The sequence below is a fragment of the Lutzomyia longipalpis genome, chromosome 1, assembly GCF_024334085.1.
Source record: "Lutzomyia longipalpis isolate SR_M1_2022 chromosome 1, ASM2433408v1".
Taxonomy (NCBI): Eukaryota; Metazoa; Arthropoda; class Insecta; order Diptera; family Psychodidae; genus Lutzomyia; species Lutzomyia longipalpis.
The window spans coordinates 40,478,370-40,497,620 of record NC_074707.1 but is presented as its reverse complement, the minus strand read 5'-3'; the positions used below and the strand labels follow the sequence as shown (position 1 = coordinate 40,497,620).

The window sequence follows — 19,251 nt, the reverse complement described above, 5'->3', positions numbered from 1 at the left end:
CGAATTAATCCCAAAAGAAGTTTTTTGCAGAATTTTTCTTTGAAACTGATTGCACTTGAAGTTCACAACGTCAGAGAATGGATACTTCGAACTTTCATCAATGCAATTGCTGAACTTCCTCTAAGTCACATCGCGTTCTATTGAGTCCTCAAACCCTGTTCCCGCCTCCCGACCCCTAAACTTGGTGCGATAAAGCCATTACCAAATGAGTGCGAGGAGGAAGTTCAATGAGAAAGTTTGAATGTCTTCTGTGGGTGACTTCACTTACCGGATTCAGAGCCGGATGTGGATGCGGAACTACTGCCGGGGGAGGGTGTGGCGGGTGGCGACTGGACGCGCACCGCCGAGACCGCTGAGACCGCCGATGGATGGTGCTTTAATTAACAAGAAGAGAATTTTCTTTAAGTTTTTTTTTTTAATTTTCATGATATGTTTTCAAAATAAGAATGCTGAGATAGATTCGAAAGAGAAAACTAATTTTCTGGGTTATGGGGAGGGGGAGGTAAGGTGGGTTACAAATAAATAAAAAAGAAAACTAATTTAGTAAAGTTTAAAAAAAAGGTTTTTTTTTTAAATTTCTGATTACTTTTTGTAATTTTGTAATTTATTACTAAAAATCATTAAATTCAGTGGTCCACTCCTCTTACTTATAATGATTAAGAGAAAAAAAGAAAAAGAAAATATAAGACAGAAATGAAATTAAAGAAAGAAGAATAGAAAAAAAGAAAATTTAAATACATGTATAAGTATTTAAAAAAAATATGATAAAAAATACAATTTCCTCTCAGATTTGAATGGTCTTGGATTCTTATTTTTTTTTTTTTAACTATTTTTGATTAAAAAGATTTTTTTTCAAAGTATTTGCTGTAAGACCTGTAAAATTTTTTAAAAATTTAATGAAAAAAAAATAAAAATTATAAAAAATCAGTCCTGAGGATGAAGACAAAACATCTCCGATATTTGTATCATAAGAATATTTGGTAGATTTGGTAGAACTTTTACTTGAAAAAATTCAAACCTTGAGCTTTCTTCTTGGAAAACATTATAATTTGATTACTATTTAACCTCTAGGCCGCCAAGCGGGGTCGTTGAACGACCCCAGCCCTATATTTCGTGCTATAACTTAATAAATATAAAAGTTAGCGTTCCCATCTTTTGGAAATAAGTTCCTTGGTTATCTTAGGAGGTTGTGTAAAAATTTCAGCTCAATCCGACCACCACAAGAAAAGTTATTAAGGAAAATGTAGAAGAAGGAAATTCAAAAATTGGTGTAACGGCCATGCTGCGGAAAATTTCTTAGAATGAAGTTAGTCACGTCATGAACCGTGTGCCAGTGGGGTTGTTTTTATTTCTCAATTTACCTTTTCAGTGTCAAAATTATCGCGAATAAGTAGCATAAATCGCATAAAACATAGTCAGAAGCACATAAGTGTTGAAAAGAATAAAGAATTTTCCAGAAATATTGCCATTTATTACGGTGCGGGAAGTGAGGGGAATGTGGGGAAGTAGTGAAAAAAAAATAGCAGTTGCAGTCAACTTCGTGGCAAATTTCTCAAGAAGAAATTGTGAAAAATGAGTGAAAAATGTTTTTCCCTAATATTTTCTTCTACGTGTTTTGTGGTGGAAAATTTGTGATGCAAGGGGCCAGAGGACTATATAAGGAGTCTAAAGGTAGTGACCCGACAGTTCCCGGTTGTATAGTTTATGAGAAAATCGACTTCCTTCTTGGGGTCGTTCAACGACCCCACCTTGGCGCTCTAAGGAAGCTCCAAGGTCTTGGCGGCCTGCAGGTTAACCCAGATTTCTACATCTTAATACATTTAGTACGACAGGAAAATTTTCTTTATTGAATTTGGGTGTTTTAAAATAAAATAAAAAGATTTTATTTTCACAAAAGCTAAATAGAATCGATTCAAAATCGATTAGAGGAAGAGTTTTAGAACTTTTTACAAGAATTTTTAAAAATATTGGTTGAGAATTAACTTTTTAAAGCAATTTTAAAGCCAGAACTTTCGAAAAAAAAATTCTGGAGCTTTGAAGCTTTAATAAATCTGCAATCAATTATCGTGAGAATTAAACTTCAAAGACCGCAGTACGATGTTGGCCAAATTGTTCTTGCAAAATTTTAGTAGGTAAACTATCGTGAACTTTGGCAAACTTTTCCCGGGAACTTGAAAAAGCTTTCAACAGCGAGAGTTTTGTATTTTTTCTTCTTCTTGAGATTTAATTTTTACATTCAAATATAATGTACGAAAAAGACGTAAAAAATGAGAAAGATTCTTGAGAATTTTCTTTTTAATATTTATTTATTAGAGTTATATTAAATTCATTTCTAAAATATACTTTGAGAACAGAAGAAATTCTTTTCGTTAGAATTTGTCTTTTTGCTAAGAAAATAAACACATAAATAATTCCTCTGCTTTTACTCCCTCGCGTGACTTTCTCTCACATTTTTTTTATGTGAATTTAATTGGTTTTTTAATGCAATTTCAATTTATTCCACTCAATCTATCCATAACTAGAGCTTTCCCGTAATTCCTATACATACATATATCGGTACGGTAGTAGAAGAGAATTGCTTCGTATATATGGTATGAGAAATGATTGTAAATCGTCCTAAAGCTCGTTTCCAGAGACGTAATTTATTTTGAAAACTAATAGGCAAACATGCATTGAAGCGGAATATTGGTTTGTGCAAGGGGCTAGGTAGAGGAGGGAAAATTGGGAAAGCTCCGAATTTACCTGTTGGACCGCAATTGGCGAGGCTCGAGGCGATTGAGCTAACAGACCCACTGCTGATGGAGACGCACGATTGCTGAGAGTGGCTGAGAGCGGAAGAGGGCCTTGAGATGGGCTGCTGCCCGCCACCGAGGGTGAGATATGGAGGTTGGATGAGGCTTGTGGTTTGCCCACTTGCAATGCACTGGCTCTGTTTCCACGCTGCCCGATTGGCTCGCTGCGTCGACCTGTCTACATAGGACTCTGTATTAACCACAAGCTGAATGGCTTTCAAAGATCGCGAGAAAAAAGCTTTGGCATTTTCTTTTTAGCTGTGTTTCTTTCAGACACAGCTTTTGTGTACCGAGCAAAATCGAAAGTCGTCAGATCGGGCTCAAACTTGGGATGAGCACGAATTAGGGTCCCCACATTCCAAAAAACGTATGCGCCAAAAATTTTTTTCCGGCCGGCCGGCCGTCCGTCCGTCCGTCCGGAACCTTTTGCTAAATTACAAGAGAACGGTAATAGATAGAGACTTGCGGTCAACGGCAAAGTTTAAATATCGACCGGAAGACATCCGATTATGAGGTCAAATCCACACCCCCACACCTCCGTCCGCCATTTTGAATAACCTCAAAATTTTGTTTTCGCTATATCTCAGCCCCTGTAATAGCTAAATATCTGAAATTTTGATATGTTGTAGGGGCCAACAAGAGCTTTCCAACGATACCTTATTTTCGAAAATCGGTCAAGCCGTTTAGTCAACATGGCCGCCACAATTTTTCATCGAAAATCGACCATAACTCGAAAACGGCTTGACCGATTTTGATCAACCCAGGGTCAAATGAAAGATCTCAACAAACCCTACAACTCTCTAGAACATCCGAAGTTTTAAAAGTGACCGCTAGAGGGCCAAAAATCAAAAACAAAATTTTCGATGAGTTTTCGATGAATATCTCGAAAACGACGACATAAATTTTTTTCATTTTTTGATATGTTGTAGCTGACCATATTATCTAGCTTCATGCCAAAAATGAAGATAATCTATGGATCCGTTCTCGAGATATAGCCTTCCAAAGTTGGCATGTCATATCTCGGGTTCTACATGTCCGATCTTGATCAACTCAAGCGCAAATGAAAGGTTTCGAGAAACCCTACAAATGTCTAGAACATTGCAACTTCGAGAAATGACCGCAAGAGGTGCTAAAGTCAAAAACAAAGTTTTCGAAAATTTCGAACTCGAATTTTTCAAAAATGGCGACATAAATTTTTTTCATTTTTCGATATGTTATAGCTGACTTCAAGACCTTTCAAACAAAAAAAAATTATGAAAATCTATGGATCCGTTCTCGAGATATGGCCTTCTAAAGATTTCTTAGAGTATGACTTTTCAACTTTTCCCGACTTTGCGCGTATTTAAATTAATTCGCGTTCTAGTTTGCTCTCACAAAATTGGTACACTGAAAGAAACACAGCTCCCGTAAGCTTGGTAAGCTTACCAGTACATTTTTTCTTCTTGATTGTTTTTGTAAACATTTTTTGGTTTTAAGTTTCATCGCGCGCGCACAAACATATCACACAAAAAACAAGGAGAGAAAGTTGCAAAGAACAAAGCAGAAAAGCACAAAAAAGGGGAGAGATGCGGAGGAAAAAGCTTGGACGGTAAAAGGTTGCACAGAGGGCAATTTGCTATTCATGCTACACACCAGGATCCCCTCTATGTGTGCAACTTTAAACCCCCCCGCCCCTCAACATTGGGATGAAAGCTTTATTCGGGATGGGAAGGTTTGCACGAGGGGCGGGGAGGAGGGAAAACACAAAAAAAAACATGAAAATGAGAAAAGAAGGAACATTTCGCAGGCTAATGAAATTCATCTCGCATAAAACTACTTATGTTTTCTGTCTCAATGTTTTTTTAGTTGTAAAAATGTAGTATAATGTCATATTGATTTACTGTGTAGTGTTGTGTAGGTGCGAATGCAGAGACAACAGTATCTGTAGAAGAGGAAATATACAAAATTATTTGTTTAATTTCCATCACCACAAAATTAATACAAAAAACAGAGTGTAGATGAGTAAAAGCTACATATAACATAAAAGCACAATCATAAATTGTCATTCAAAATCAGATGAAACATTTTTTTCAATATTTATGTATCTGTTGAAACATAAAAAGCACATTTTGCTAATAAATTGATAATTTTGTGGGTAAATATTTAAAAATTCAGATTATAAATTCTCATAAATTTTAATGGAAAATTTGACTTTAACATGATTAAAATTGATTTGAAATATTTAAATAATTAATTAAACTTGAAATTAAATGAAAATGAAGAGTTTTACAACATATCTTTTACGATTTATTAATTTTATGTACAAAAAATATAATAAAACTTACAAAGAAAAGTACAGACTTTGATTAAAATGAAAATTAACAAGGGTGAATAGGATCTGTGAGGTGAATCAGAATATACAGAGTGCTCAAAAGGGTTTTAAAATAACGACCAAGTTAACGAGGTTTATAAAGATTAAAATTCCTAAACTTAATTAAAGACAATAATGATTTTCCGGGTTTTTTCGTCGGTAAAGTGGGGTTTCTCACCCAGAAAAACTCACGTTTTCCAGAGCTTTCATTTCAAAGACAGTTTCATTTCAAATTACAAGCTTTTGATAATTTCTTTTACAATTTTGACGTTTCACTTCTACTTTTGACATTTCTTTTAGACCGTTAGACGTTTCTTTGTGAAATTTTGACGATACTTCTCTAATATTTTCTTTTTAATATTTCCTTTAACCTTTAAACTTTCTTTTCTTCTTCATTTATTTTGCACCCTTTGACGTTTTTTTTAATACGTTAGGCATTTCATTTAAAAATTTTAACGGTCCTTCTCTAATGTTTGATGTTTCTTTTCTAATAATTTTAATTTTTATTTAATTTAATAAAGCTTTTAACGTTTCTTTTCTAACGTTTTGTCTTTTTTCTGACGCTTTTAAACAAACGTTTGACCTTCATTTTATCTTTTAAAAAATAGATTTTTAAAGTATTTTTTAACTTTGAAAAAAATAATTTTAACCTCCTTAAGAGAAAAACGTAAACCTTCTGAACTTTTCGAATAACCTTCAATAAACTAAAAGCTTATCAATTTTAGTACATATTCTGCACTCAAAAATCAACCCTATTCACCCCCCCAAATGACTATAAGACTTAGAATGTTTAAGAAATGTGAGATACATGTGAGGAACCAAAGGTAAAGGAGCGAGCATAAAACCACCCCTTAGTTGTGGTAAAAAAAAAAAGAACCTCCAACGGAACCACCGAGAAAATATCAAAGTTTAAGAAAGTCTGTGAGGGAGAAAAGTTATAAAAGTAGAAAGTTGAATTGGATTACGTTACCTGAAGCTGCAGCTGTGTGTGGCTGTGGCCAGATTTGCAGAAGATACTTGAGCACCGCAATTGGTTGTGCATGATCCACATTTTCCCCGGCATTTCCTGTGCTGTGCAGCATCAATGGGGGTCCCATGACTGTGGCTAGGGCTTGGGCTGACATTTTGTTGCGGTCAGACGCAGACACAACCAATGAGAGATGATCGAGAAGGAACACAAGGGTGGCCTGAAAAGGATTTTTTTTAAGTTTAGGAAAAGATTTATTTTGGGGATAATTTTTTCGGGATTTTCCGGGAAGGAGACTCACCCGATTTGCCCGTGGGAGACAATCTAAAATACTCAGCATGAGTTTTGCGTTGCCTTCAGGGTCGTCTGGTAAGCAAACAGCTACTTGAGAAGAAATGTCAGCATTGAAGGAGAAAATGTGAAGAAATAAAATTCAGTGTTGATGGTGGGTAAATTGCTTTTAATACACGAACATGTAATGCAGGGTAACTCACCTAAAGCATCTAAGGTCATTTGGAAGAGACATCTAGTGAACAGAGGCTCTGGAAGTTCCCTGAGATAGTCCTTTAGCACCCCAGTAATTACATTTATATCAGGAACATGATCCGGACTCAATTCAACTGCTCTGCTATTCCTCTCAAATGCCTCCCTAATAGCAAATAATAAACAATTTGTTTTTGTAACCGTTCAATCATACCCCACATTAATTGGGGGGAAAAGATTTTAGATAATATGAAGAAAAATTACAATAATGGGAGGAAGTTTCATCCCCTTTCTCTCCTTCGATATAAGACTGAGAGAAAAATGAGCAAGAAAATGTGCTAAGTGGATGTCATTAGGAATGTAAAAGGAATTTGATAGGCACCCCACATTGATACAAATTACCCCGTGACCTCTTCTAGTCCTCCCAATGACACAGCCACCACCCCCAAAAACCTCACTGTGTGTGTCTTCAAACTCGAAGCGATATTTAATTGGAATCACTTGCTCACGTGCGACAATGTGCGTTGATTGAAAGTGAAAATTATATTTCAATTTAAATCAAAGTATCTATATACCTACCTACCTATGTATATTAATCGAATTATGAGGATTTAAATTAATTTGGCTTGTGTGTGATTTAATTTTGAAATTTAATTGCCAATGTGAAATAAATACACCCGCATCTCCCAGGTGATAAACTTTCGTAGAATTTTGCGTTTGATCTCACTCCCACTGCTGGGGAGGATTCTTTAATATATAGGCGAGTCATTCCTACAATATATTGACGCTCCAATAATTCCATACTGTGTGCTTCACAACAGTCCCACCATGATGCTGGGGAGACTTTTGGGGAGCTTTGAGGGAGCTTTTTCAGCGGGGGAAAGTGAAATAATTTTGGGATGAATTTTCAGCATGAAATTCCTAAAATTGCGGAATTTTGGGCATCCCATTTGTTGACTGCCAACGTCACGCAGAGCGTGGCAAATCTCACAAACAGGATAAAATGCACGGAAAATCTATTTTCAATTTTATTTATCTTTCATCGCGCATTTCGCAAAACAACATGGGGTACATAAACCACTGGAAAAAGCACGAAAAGTTTCAGAATAAAATGAATTTTGGAAATGAAAAATATTTTTCTTTAGCCATCAATTTTCTATATATAAAAATTGAAAGATTTTATGCTTTTAACACTCATAATATTACCTACATAGCTTCAGGATCATTAAAATAAATCACATAAAATTGCACGAGTAATTTGAAAGCTCTCTCCACAGTACTAAATCAATGAAAGCTCTATTTTGAATTTTTATTTCCTCCCACAAATCCCCAAGATTTGAATACAATTAAGTAATTTCCCGCAGAGTTTTCCAGTGATTAATTTTTTTCGATTTTTCATTAACAATTTGTTTGACTTTTCTCCCAATTAGTTGGTATACCACAATCGTGGCATACCAAGTATTGTAATCGTCGGAAAAACCGACCCTCTCAGATCGGGCTCAAACTTGGTATGAGCACGTTTTAGATATCCCACATTACGAAAATGGTGGTGGAAAATTTTTGATCCGGCCGGCCGGCCTGCCGGTGCGCCAAACTTTCCCTTATAGCTTGAGAACGGTAACAGATAGAGAATTCCGGTTTGAAGTTTTCTATAGAAATGTGGGTGTAAAATTTCATTTTTTCGCATTTTCAAAATCCAAGATGGCCGCCGTCCGCCATTTTGAACTACCGTCAACCACTTCCCTTACAGCTAGAGGTCTGAAATTTTAGTATGTTGTAGAGCTCAGTGAGACGTTTTCATCGATAAATAATACTTGAAAATCGGTCAAGCCGTTTAGCAAATATGGCGGCCTAAAGCAAAAAGTGTTTTTTCGATATAACTCGAGAACGGCTTGACCGATTTTAACCATCTTGGTATCAAATGAAAGGTATTGCGAAGCCCTACAACTGTCTAGAACATTTCAAGTTTCAAAAAACATCCGCAAGAGGCGCTAAATTCAAAAACAAAAATTGCCTAACTTTAAGGGGCAATATCTCCGAATCCCAATCATCGATTTCTTTTAAATTTGGATATATTGTAGCCTGACTTAATATCTTTCACCAGTCCAAAAATGTAGAAAATCTATGTCGCCGTTTAGAAGATATGGCCATTTGAAAAATTCTTGAATTTGAAAAGTTCTAAGAGCCATATCTCTTGAACGGCTTATCCGATTTTACTCAATTTGGTATCAAATTAAAGGTTTTGTAAAACTCTACAACTTTCTAGAACATCAGAAACCTCTAGAACCATTCATTGAGGACAAAAAGTGCAAAAACCTGTTTTGGTGAAACAAATATCCGCCATTTTTGTTCTAGATGTGACCTTGAAAATCATTGAAATTTATGTCAATTTATAGCCTATTTTAATACCTTTCCAAAACTAGTCAAGAATTTTCTGTAGGTCTTATAGAACTTCAGATATGAGCATTTTTATCTTTCATATTGATGAATTTCATTAAAAAAATCAACTTTGCCTACTAATTCTGCTCACAAATTAAATTACAACGCATAGACTGACCCATCCGCGTTGTGGTATACCAACTCTAATAACTGGACGCGTTATGATTGACTTTTTACTGAATAAATTCAATACAAATTCATGCATTTTCAGACCACATTATACTGGTGGAATGAGAAGAGCTACAAATGCAATTTAGTACTGACCTCAAAAGCCTTTTCTTCGTGGCCGAACCGCAGAGGCGATAGAGCCCAATGATGTCCAATCCCCGGCGCTCAACTTCCTCAACGCAGCGTCGGAGGACAATGGGCACGGGCGCACTGCCGGGCGCCCCTTTCGCCTCACGCGTCACAACGGTCTCCAGGTCAGCACCGAAGAGCTGTGGATACCCGGCCCGGAGACTTGGGAGCCCACGACGACGGTACAGCGTTGAGGGATCCGTGTGCCGTACTCGGAGGTAGATCGTACCACGCGGTTCAACTTTCAGCGCCAGCTGGTGCAGCGGTGATTGACGCAGGATCGTGGCCAGGGACACAGCACCACGATAGCAGAGCTTGTGTCGATGCTGCGGATCCCAGGAGTACACGAGAACATCCAGCTGACGATTGCACACGAGATCCAACTCAAATGACTCATCCCAGTCAAATTGCAGATCCCCAGAACGGACAACAGTCCGAGCTTTGTGCACACGATCACACTCCAGCACACAGTAGAGATCCCGCACTGCAGGCTGGGGAGTTTGGGTTCCTTCGGGAGTAGCTCGTAGCCCCCTGCCCGCTAGAAGATGTATCCACAGCATCCCCGAAATCCCATTGACATCCATCACGGGCTTATCCAGCTTGTACTTGACAAATTCCGCCGGGTTAATGTCGATCTGTCGCTGTGGTCTGGGCAATGTGGCGCTCGGTGTGGGAGCTGGACTCTGATGACCACTAATACTACTCCCAGCTGGACTTCCGGGGCCACTGCTCAGTTCCAGCAGCTGCCGCATTCGTCGCATACTCGGCGACCTCAGGGATGACGGAGTTCCCAAGTGCTGCGATGAGAGGGATCGGACGGGAACCCCAGCTAGGGCACCCCTAGGTCCACCCATGTGCCTATCCAGTGTGGAACTCATTGCCCCCGTCCTGGAGCTGTAGATACTCTCAGTCTGTGGAGACAAATGGAGGGTGGCATTGAAGTGGCGGCAATGACTCTTCTGGACAAACAATAAGTAACATGAGATGAGACTTTTCTGCATTGTGTGGCAAAAGTGTGGGGACAAACGATAAACTTTAAGGGTGTTGGGGGTAAGTTTTATATAACATCCTTGCAGATAGCTGAAAGGAAGCTGTGAGATACAGCAGAGTTGATGCAAGGAGACTTTTTGAGAAATTGACAAAAATTGAATTATTCAGGAAAATATCGAATTATGTTTTAAATAAATTTTTAAATAAAAACTTAAGAAGAAATTTAATTAAATTTAAGTGATGTTTTTTTTATTTATTCGAAAGTTTGAAATTATATATTTTTATGTATTTTTTATTAACATTTTATTTAGCAAAGTTTATTCAATTAAAAACATAAAAAAACTTCATGAAATTAAATCTCTTTTTACTCATTTAATTAAAATAAATTTATTATAAAACAATCATAAATTGTACCTATATATTAGTCAATTAAATTGACTTAATTGGATATAAAATTGAACAAAATCAAAAACATTAATTTATTTTTAAAGAGAAAAATTGAAAATAATTTAATTTGGAATTTTATTTACACAACCCTAGAAAATTTCCGGGGAAGCAAAAATGGGGTATTTTTGAAGGCAAATTTCAATTGGCAATATCTCTGGCTGTGGTCAACCGATTTTCGGAAATCGACCAGTTTTGGAAAGATACATTTCTCACCTTTCCAAAACTAATAAATTTTTGAAAATCGGTTGACCACAGCCAGAGATATTGCCAATTGAAATTTGCCTTCAAAAATACCCCATTTTTGCTTTCATGGAAACTTTTTGAGGCTAGTGTATATTTTTTGTATTTTTTGTTTTATAAAAATATATTTTTTGACATTTTAGGGCCTCAATAAAGTTAGTAAAAAATTCAAAAAGTTCCGGTTTTCTTTCTAAATCAAAAGAAATTATTTTTAGACTTAATATTAAGATGTAAAAGTTATAATGAAGAGCATTTTTAATCCTTCTGGTTTACGAATAAATTGCAAATTAATCCCTAAAATTATTTAAAGAAAACCCTCAATTTGTACCTTTAAAAAAAACTAATTTCCTCAAATGGAAATCTCTCTCTATTCACCAGAAATCATTTCCAGGGACTTTTTTTTTTCATTTAAACTTTAACGTTTTATCTGCAAAATCCTTCCCATAGTGAAATGAATGAGCACTTAATGAATGAACTCTTGCATGCTCCTGTAAATTTTAGCTGTCTGTCCACCCCTAAAATGCAATACACCAACCCCCGTCGAAGAGTACTTCATTATCTATTCTGTCGCAACTCTGAGTGTCGTATACTCAGCAAAATGTACCCACCCCCGGTGCGAAGGGAAAAAAATTAAGTTAGAAGAGAATCGCCACAGTTGAGCCATAGTAGTTGTAAAACTTTTACAAAGTCATTTCAGCAAAACTTTCCCACCCATTCGCGCCCAAAACCACCCACTCTTGGTGAGAAGGGTGGGGGGGGGGGTGCTCACTAATTACTTCTGCCACAGCGCTTTTCTCCCAGCTTAAACGGCGAATGAGGGAGGACTTACGTTTTTGAGTGCATCGTGAATATTCTCAGCACTGCACGAGAACCTTCCCACGTGGGGTCCCAGGAGTCCACGGGATGCTCGCATTTGTTCACTGATGGCCGAACTGCTGGGTGCACGTCGGAGCCATGCACGGTACTCGTCGGAAGTGAAGATTGACGGGCTGGCTGATAGACGCGATCGCAGCTCTGAAAGATGAGCTGAATGTCACGAAGGGAGAATAGAAGTGCCGAACAACGCGCCATAAAAACACTTACCGGCTACACGATCCCGTGGCGGTAGCTCAGGTCCTGACCAATTGCCATCCCCCTCGTCGAGAAGACGATCCCCAAGGCGACTCCGTAGGCCAAGCCGCGATGCACTGGGTCGTTCACGGGGAAGTGAGTTGAATTTACCCAAATCCGAACTCATTCCCGTCACACTGGCACGTCCGGAACTCGCGAGGCTGGGCAGGGCAGGCCTGTTGTAGTAGTAGTAGCTAGGCCGTGGACCAATTGTTGCTTCTGTGTCACTTGAATAGTCCAGCGTTGGGCGTGATCGTCGGGCCAGCGATGACGATGGTGTAACACCATATTTGGGAGCTCGAGATGGTGGATCGTAGCGTCCGTAGCGACCGAGGGTTCCACCACCTGTTGGGGTACCTTTTTTATACACAAAAAAAATTGAAGAAAAAAATCCATTTTAAAACAAACTTTTGGAGCTTTTAATCCTCTCGGTTTGAATTTGAATCACAAAATGCTCCAAGAAGAAAAGACTTGATTTCTTGGGAAAATTAAGTTTAACTTGTTAGAATGAACTCAATATAGAGAAGAAAAAAGAACCCTTTTCTTGAGTTTTTAAATTTCGTGACAAGTATAATTCTCTCTTTTACAACACAGACAAAATCGATAGTCATCCCTTCAGCCCTTCGGTGGGAACTTTGAATTACTCGTCAAGAAAACTCTTCATCCATTTGACTGTGACACCATATTATTAAATGAGAAAATTAAAAAAAAAAACTTTCCAACACTTTAGACAGCACTCTTAAGGGCTCTAAGGGAGGGTACACAGGAAGGGGTAGTAGGTAGAACTCCTCCAAACCCCATAATTACATAATTCACGAATACACTCTCACACATTTTGCCAAGATATCGTGGGAACTTTCTTTTGGGAGTCTCACCGACTTTGCATGGGATTTGCAATAAGTCTCGTATAAGCTCAATTAATTGGGAGAGAATACAAATATAATAATACCCCTGCTTGGTGCGGAAGCCACAACAGCAACAACAACAAAAAAGTTAATGAGAATTTTCAAGCCATAATAACCTGACACACGAGGCAAATTATATGATACTGATTGCGATATATACCACGTTGAATAAGAAAAAAAAGGTATCTAGAGCGCAAATATGGAATGTAATAAAACCCTATGGAGGAGGGGTGGAAAAGCGAAAAACTTTACAAACGATGCAAAGATGTGGGGAGAGGACGAAAAAAAAAGTTTTGTTCGTGAAGAAAAAATCCTCTAATCTGTTCACGGGGAGAGAAACTTCTTGGGCATATGATAAGAAAGCTATATAAATGAAGATGTTTCGCATTTTACCTGTTTTGAGGCTGGAACGTAGCAAAGAATGGCGCCCAAGTGATGAGAAGTCCGAATACTCCACACGAGGAAGATGCTGGTCCGAGCCACTTCGTGGAAATCTCTGGTGGGACTGACTCGATCCAATTCCTCCTGCCGACATACGTCGACTTGGGCCTGTAGGGAAAGAAGAAAAAGTTTCCTCTTTGTGTCTCCATGAGTTGTTTATGCATTTAACATAAGAGCATGATTTCCCAGAAAAGTAATTTAGGGACATGAAATTCCAAGGAATTCATGATACCTTTTATTGATTTTTGCAAAGTATTTTTTCTAGGGATTTTAAAGGATTTTTGTGCTCTAATTTTAAAGGAACTTTTGCTCTGATGTTCCAACATTTTTATGGAATCTGTGTAGAGCTTTATGCTTCAATTTAAGCTTTAATAAAGGAAGTTTTCAATAAAAAAAATAAAGGTTGTACTAACCGTAAGAATCACTAGGATAGAATGAGTGCACCTTCTCAGCCAGACTTTCCAAGGTACCGGCATTTTGGTAGTAAGCATGTGATGGTGTGAACTGGTGGGCGCCTTTGGGTTGTTCAGTGATAACGGAGGGCGGGGGCGGGGGTTTGTACCCCCAACTAGGTGGTTCACTTTGTGCACTTGGTCGGCTGTTGTAGTACAAATCCAGCTGCTCACTCTGTGGGCTGTAGTTATTTAGGCCAAGGCCCAATCTCGAGCGGGATTCTGTCATTTCTCTACCATCACCTACGAGGAAGTTTGTTTTAGAGGAGGTCAAAGGTTGAGTATTTGTGGATTTTAAATTATTTTTATAAATTCACTTTGTGTCCCTAAAAGAATTATGGATCATGAGTGGAATTTACTATTCAGTCGGGCTTAAATATTTAAGTCGGTCTTAACGTTTTAAATCAGTTTTATAAGTCAGACTTAAAAAAAAAAAACTAACTAGAAATTTTAAGACCGATTTAAAAATTTTAAGTCTGACTTATAAAAACTGACTTAGAAGACTTAGAACCTTTAAGACCGACTTAAAAACCGACCTAAATTTTTAAGCCCGACTGAGTAGTGAATTCCACTCCATATTTCTATTTTTTAAATCGACGTGCCCGAAGATTATGAACCATATTCCTATCTTTTAATACAGGAGTATGGTTCATAATCTTCGGGAGCGTCGAAATATATAATTGAGAGTGAAGTATGTACATAATATTTGAACCAAGAGATTAATTTTCAATTATTGTTTTTTTTGTAATTTTTTTTGTTTCTATTCTGTTTTTCTATTATTTAATTAATTTTTTTTATTTTCTGTATTCTTTAATTTTTTAAGTTATTACCCATTATTTTTTCAAAGTATTTTTCTAAATGTCAAATTTTATAAAATTAAACTGTGTTTTTTTTATGTTTTTTCAATAAAATTAAAAAAAAATCCTTTACTATACAAAAAAACACTCTTAATAAAGAAAAAAAAAAGTTTTAAAGTTAGACGCAAATTCAACAAAGTAATTTCTTCGCTTAATTATAAAATAAAAACTTTTTAATAAATGTTTTTTTTAGTCTTTTAAATCAAATTTAATAAAAAATATCCTTAACTTTTTAGCTGTGATTCTTTCGAAGAAAAGAATAGCACAGCTTCTGTGTACCACCTAAAATGCAATGTTGTCCGATCGGGCTCAAACTTGGGATGAGCACGAATTAGGGTCCCTACATTCCAAAAAACGTATGCTCCAAAAAAAAGTGTCCGTCCGTCCGTCCGGCCGGCCGTCCGTCCGTCCGGCCGTGGCATAAAGTTTAATTGCAAGAGAACGGTAATAGATAGAGACTTGCGGTAAACGGCAAAGTTTAAATATCAACTGGAAGACATCCAATTATGAGGTCAAATCCACCCCCCCTCCCCTCCGTCCGCCATTTTGAATAACCCCTGAATTTTGTTTTGCCTATATCTCAGCCCCTGTAATAGCTAAAAATCTGAAATTTTGATATGTTGTAGGGGCCCTCAAGACCTTTCCAACGATACCTTATTTTCGAAAATCGGTTAAGCCGTTTAACCAATATGGCCGCCACAATTTTTCATCGAAAATCGACCATAACTCGAGAACGGCTTGACCGATTTTGATCAACCCGGGGTCAAATGAAAGCTCTCAGCAAGCCCCACGAATCACAGCCAATGCGCGAGTTAGCCTTCCCCCAGAGTTTGCACCGCCAAACTTATATCAAATATCACACTTAGATTGACCTCTGAAGTAAGAATCACAGCCCGTAAGTGAAACTTACCATGTACATTCCCTTTTCTGATTAATCCATACTCTGCAGCTATCTATTAGACTTTGCATTTACATATATTTAACTTGGCCTCTGAAGGAAGAATCACAGCCCGTAAGTGAAACTTACCATGTACATTCCCTTTTCTCCTTAATCTGTACCATGCAGCTATATATATTTATATTTTACCGTTATATTTTACTTTGCATTTACATTTATATTTATATACCTTATATATAAGGCGCCCCGCTTCGCGGGGCGCCAAATAGTTAGTGTACTAATTAAACATGCAACTATATATATTTATATATTACCGTTATATTTTACTCTGCATATATATTTTTGAATTATAAACAAACTTTTAATAAATAAAAGAAGAAAAACTTCCAACTAGTTTGTTTCTTACCTGTACGTCTTTCGCGTGATGATCGCGATCTGGATGGTCGATCCTGCTCCATCATATCGAGATCCTCCTCACGGAGATCCCTCTTGATCACCACAACCGGTGGAGGTTTCTGCTCAGGTCGTGTCATAGACGGTGGTCCTGGGGAATTAGCTCCACGGCCACCACGTCTCTGACGAATGGCCAGCACCAGGCGTCTCGGGATTGACATGATAATAACCACATCATCCAGAGACATTCGTGTCACGTCCACCAAATTGACCGCCAGGATTTCGTCGCCGACCTTCAGGAGGCACCGCAAACAAAAACAACTTTAACAATCAGCAGAGGCAACAGCAAGAAAAAAATCCCCAAAGATCCATCCCCAGATGCTGATGAACTCATCAAACACCATGATTTTTGATAGCTCGCAAATAATTCATCAAAATTACTCAAACCACTTCACATTTCTCACTCAAAGATGCTTCCAACAAGGCTCCAAATGGTGGCATTTATGGGCTGCTAAACTCAAGTTTCGCCATTGCTTGAGACTTTTATCGTTTTCTCCCATTCTCACCCACCCACCTACAGTCTGCACACCCATCCAAGTACTCACGGGAGGATGGCAAGAGAGACGGAAGCTACCATGAGATACGAAGCAGACAAGATGAAAGGAAAAGAAGTCCCAACGAGTGTCTAAAGAAGCGAAAGTTTCCTTTTCAGCTTAAATACCTGATTCAAGTACCCAAACCTCCCCATCCGTTGGTGAAATTTTCGTGCCTGCACCATCCCGAAATCCCTACTAGATTGCTCCTAATCACTCATAACTTTTTTTTCTCTTCTTCCCTTGCTTCTTCACGAAACGTCGAACCCTAACATTTCACCGTTGAATGAATATATTTTTCTGCCATTTCCAATATACATAGCACGACGAGCCTCCCGAAAATGGGGGAGCAGCACTCTGACTCTCCCCCGTGGCATCAAAAGAACATGGAGAAGGATGTATAAATGAAGTAGGTATAGTATAATATCTCAATTGGTGTGAAAGAGCAAAAATTTTCTATTCAACATTAAGTGTCTCTATTGTCTTCAATAAATAGCAATTTTTACCCCCTGAAAGTCGCTTCACCCCAAAAGGGTCTGGGAGTGATGGGTGGGGGAGTGAAAAGCTCTCTATTATTTTGCAAGTTTTCTCTCTATAAATAACACACAAAAAGGAATTTCTTACTATGAGTTTTGTGGAGCTTTTGAACTTGAGAGCTTTTTGCAATTTTTTTCGATTAAAAATAATCATCGATTGCTACCTATTATTGAAGAATATCCACAGTGAGGTCAAATTAGTTGGTGTTCCACTTCGTGGCCAACACCAAGTATTGTAATCGTCGGAAAAACCGACCACCTCAGATCGGGCTCAAACTTGGTATGAGCACGTTTTAGACATCCCACATTTCGAAAATGGTGGTGGAAAATTTTTGATCCGGCCGGCCGTCCTGCCGGCCTGCCGGCCTCTGGCCCGAACTTTGCTTTATAACTCGAGAACGGTAAAAGATAGAGACTTCCGGTTTGAAGTTTTCTATAGAAATGTGGGTGTAAATTTTCATTTTTTCGCATTTTCAAAATCCAAGATGGCCGCCGTCCGCCATTTTGAACTACCGTCACCCACTTCCCTTACAGCTAGAGGTCTGAAATTTTAGTATGTTGTAGAGCTCAGTGAGACGTTTTCATCGATAAATAATACTTGAAAATCGGTCAAGCCGTTTAGCAAATATGGCGGCCTAAAGCAAAAAGTGTTTTTTCAATATAACTCGAGAACGGCTTGACCGATTTTGACCATCTTGGTATCAAATGAAAGGTTTCAAGAAGCCCTACAACTGTCTAGAACATTCCGAGTTCGAAAAATGGCCGCAAGAGGCGCTAAAGTCAAAAACAAAAATTGCCTAACTTTAAGGGGCAATATCTCCGAATCCCCATTAGGCAAATCTTTAAAATTTTGATATGTTGTAGCAGAACTAATAATCTTGCACCAGTCCAAAAATGAAGAAAATCTATGTCGCCGTTTAGAAGATATCGCAGTTTGAAAAATTCTTGAATTTGAAAAGTTCTAAGAGCCATATCTCTTGAACGGATTGTCCGATTTTGGTCAATTTAGTATCAAATTAAAGGTTTTGCAATTCTCTACAACTATCTAGAACATCAGAACCCTCTAGAACCACCCCTTCGAGACAAAAAATGCCAAAAACTGTTTTAATAAAACAAAAATCCGCCATTTTGTGTTCTACAGGTGACCTTGAAAATCATTGAGATATATATCAAATTATAGCTTATTTCAATACCTTTCCAAAACTAGTCAAGAAATTACTGAATTTCACAAAAAAAATCAATTTTGCGTACTAATACTGCTCACAAATCGCATTACAACGCATAAACAAACTTCTACACGTTGTGGGACACCAACTCTTATAACTGGACGCGTTATGATTGACTTTTTTTTAATAAAATATTAAAATGTGGTTCTATCCCTTAACCTTTCACTTTAGCAAACTTTAAAATCCTTTGAAAAAATATGTTTTGTACATACATAATGTACATGTACATAGTACACTCCCCCCCATGTGATGTTTGAAAGGAATAAACTGTCTGTTCTTGGCAATGCCTTCACCCATTTTAGTGGTTTATTAAGACAACTTTTTCCACCACTTCTGCCCCCTGTGCATTCATCGCGTTCACTTCAAAATTAATTACATTATAATGAGTGTAAAACTCCTCAAAACCCCGTGAATAATGAATGGAGTGAGCTTTCCAACGGGGGTGCCCGCGGGAATGAAAAGAGTAAGTACCAATGTTGACACGGAATGGGGAGGGGGCGGTGTAGCATGCGGGGGAGGGGTGAAAACATGAAAATTTCTCTGATATGGAAAGCTCGCTCCTTAAAACTTCATTCAACATTTTGTGACTTTGAAGTTTATTTTAATTCTCTGCACATACTCAAAATATCATGCTTTACATTTTAGAAATTCCATAATATAGCATCTCTATCTATACTATGCATTAAGGGTGACAAACTTATTTATATAGTACCCCCCGTGCACGTACAATGTGTACATGAGACAAGTCTAAGTGCAGAAAGACACAATCTTGTAGTGATGCATCTCACGGGAAATAAGTTTTCAACTATTCAGGGTGATGCTTCAATCAACGCTA

General features: G+C 37.7%; 1 protein-coding gene across 8 annotated transcripts in view; it reads right to left on the bottom strand.

Moving 5' to 3' along the window:
• LOC129787298 (rho GTPase-activating protein 100F) overlaps positions 1–19,251 on the bottom strand; it is a 65,613-nt gene that overhangs the window by 5,002 nt on the left and 41,360 nt on the right. The window contains exons 6-17 of one of the 8 annotated variants that reach the window (XM_055822759.1): positions 16,075–16,354; positions 13,875–14,156; positions 13,414–13,569; positions 12,089–12,472; positions 11,835–12,031; positions 9,296–10,239; positions 6,604–6,758; positions 6,411–6,493; positions 6,113–6,329; positions 4,673–4,713; positions 2,743–2,970; positions 269–374 (exon numbers count right to left, since the gene is read on the bottom strand). In XM_055822759.1, the coding sequence (XP_055678734.1) occupies positions 269–374; positions 2,743–2,970; positions 4,673–4,713; positions 6,113–6,329; positions 6,411–6,493; positions 6,604–6,758; positions 9,296–10,239; positions 11,835–12,031; positions 12,089–12,472; positions 13,414–13,569; positions 13,875–14,156; positions 16,075–16,354 (3,073 nt within the window). The remainder of the gene's footprint in view (positions 1–268; positions 375–2,742; positions 2,971–4,672; positions 4,714–6,112; positions 6,330–6,410; positions 6,494–6,603; positions 6,759–9,295; positions 10,240–11,834; positions 12,032–12,088; positions 12,473–13,413; positions 13,570–13,874; positions 14,157–16,074; positions 16,355–19,251) is intronic. The other 7 variants (XM_055822760.1, XM_055822761.1, XM_055822762.1 and 4 more) reach the window with 7 other exon arrangements.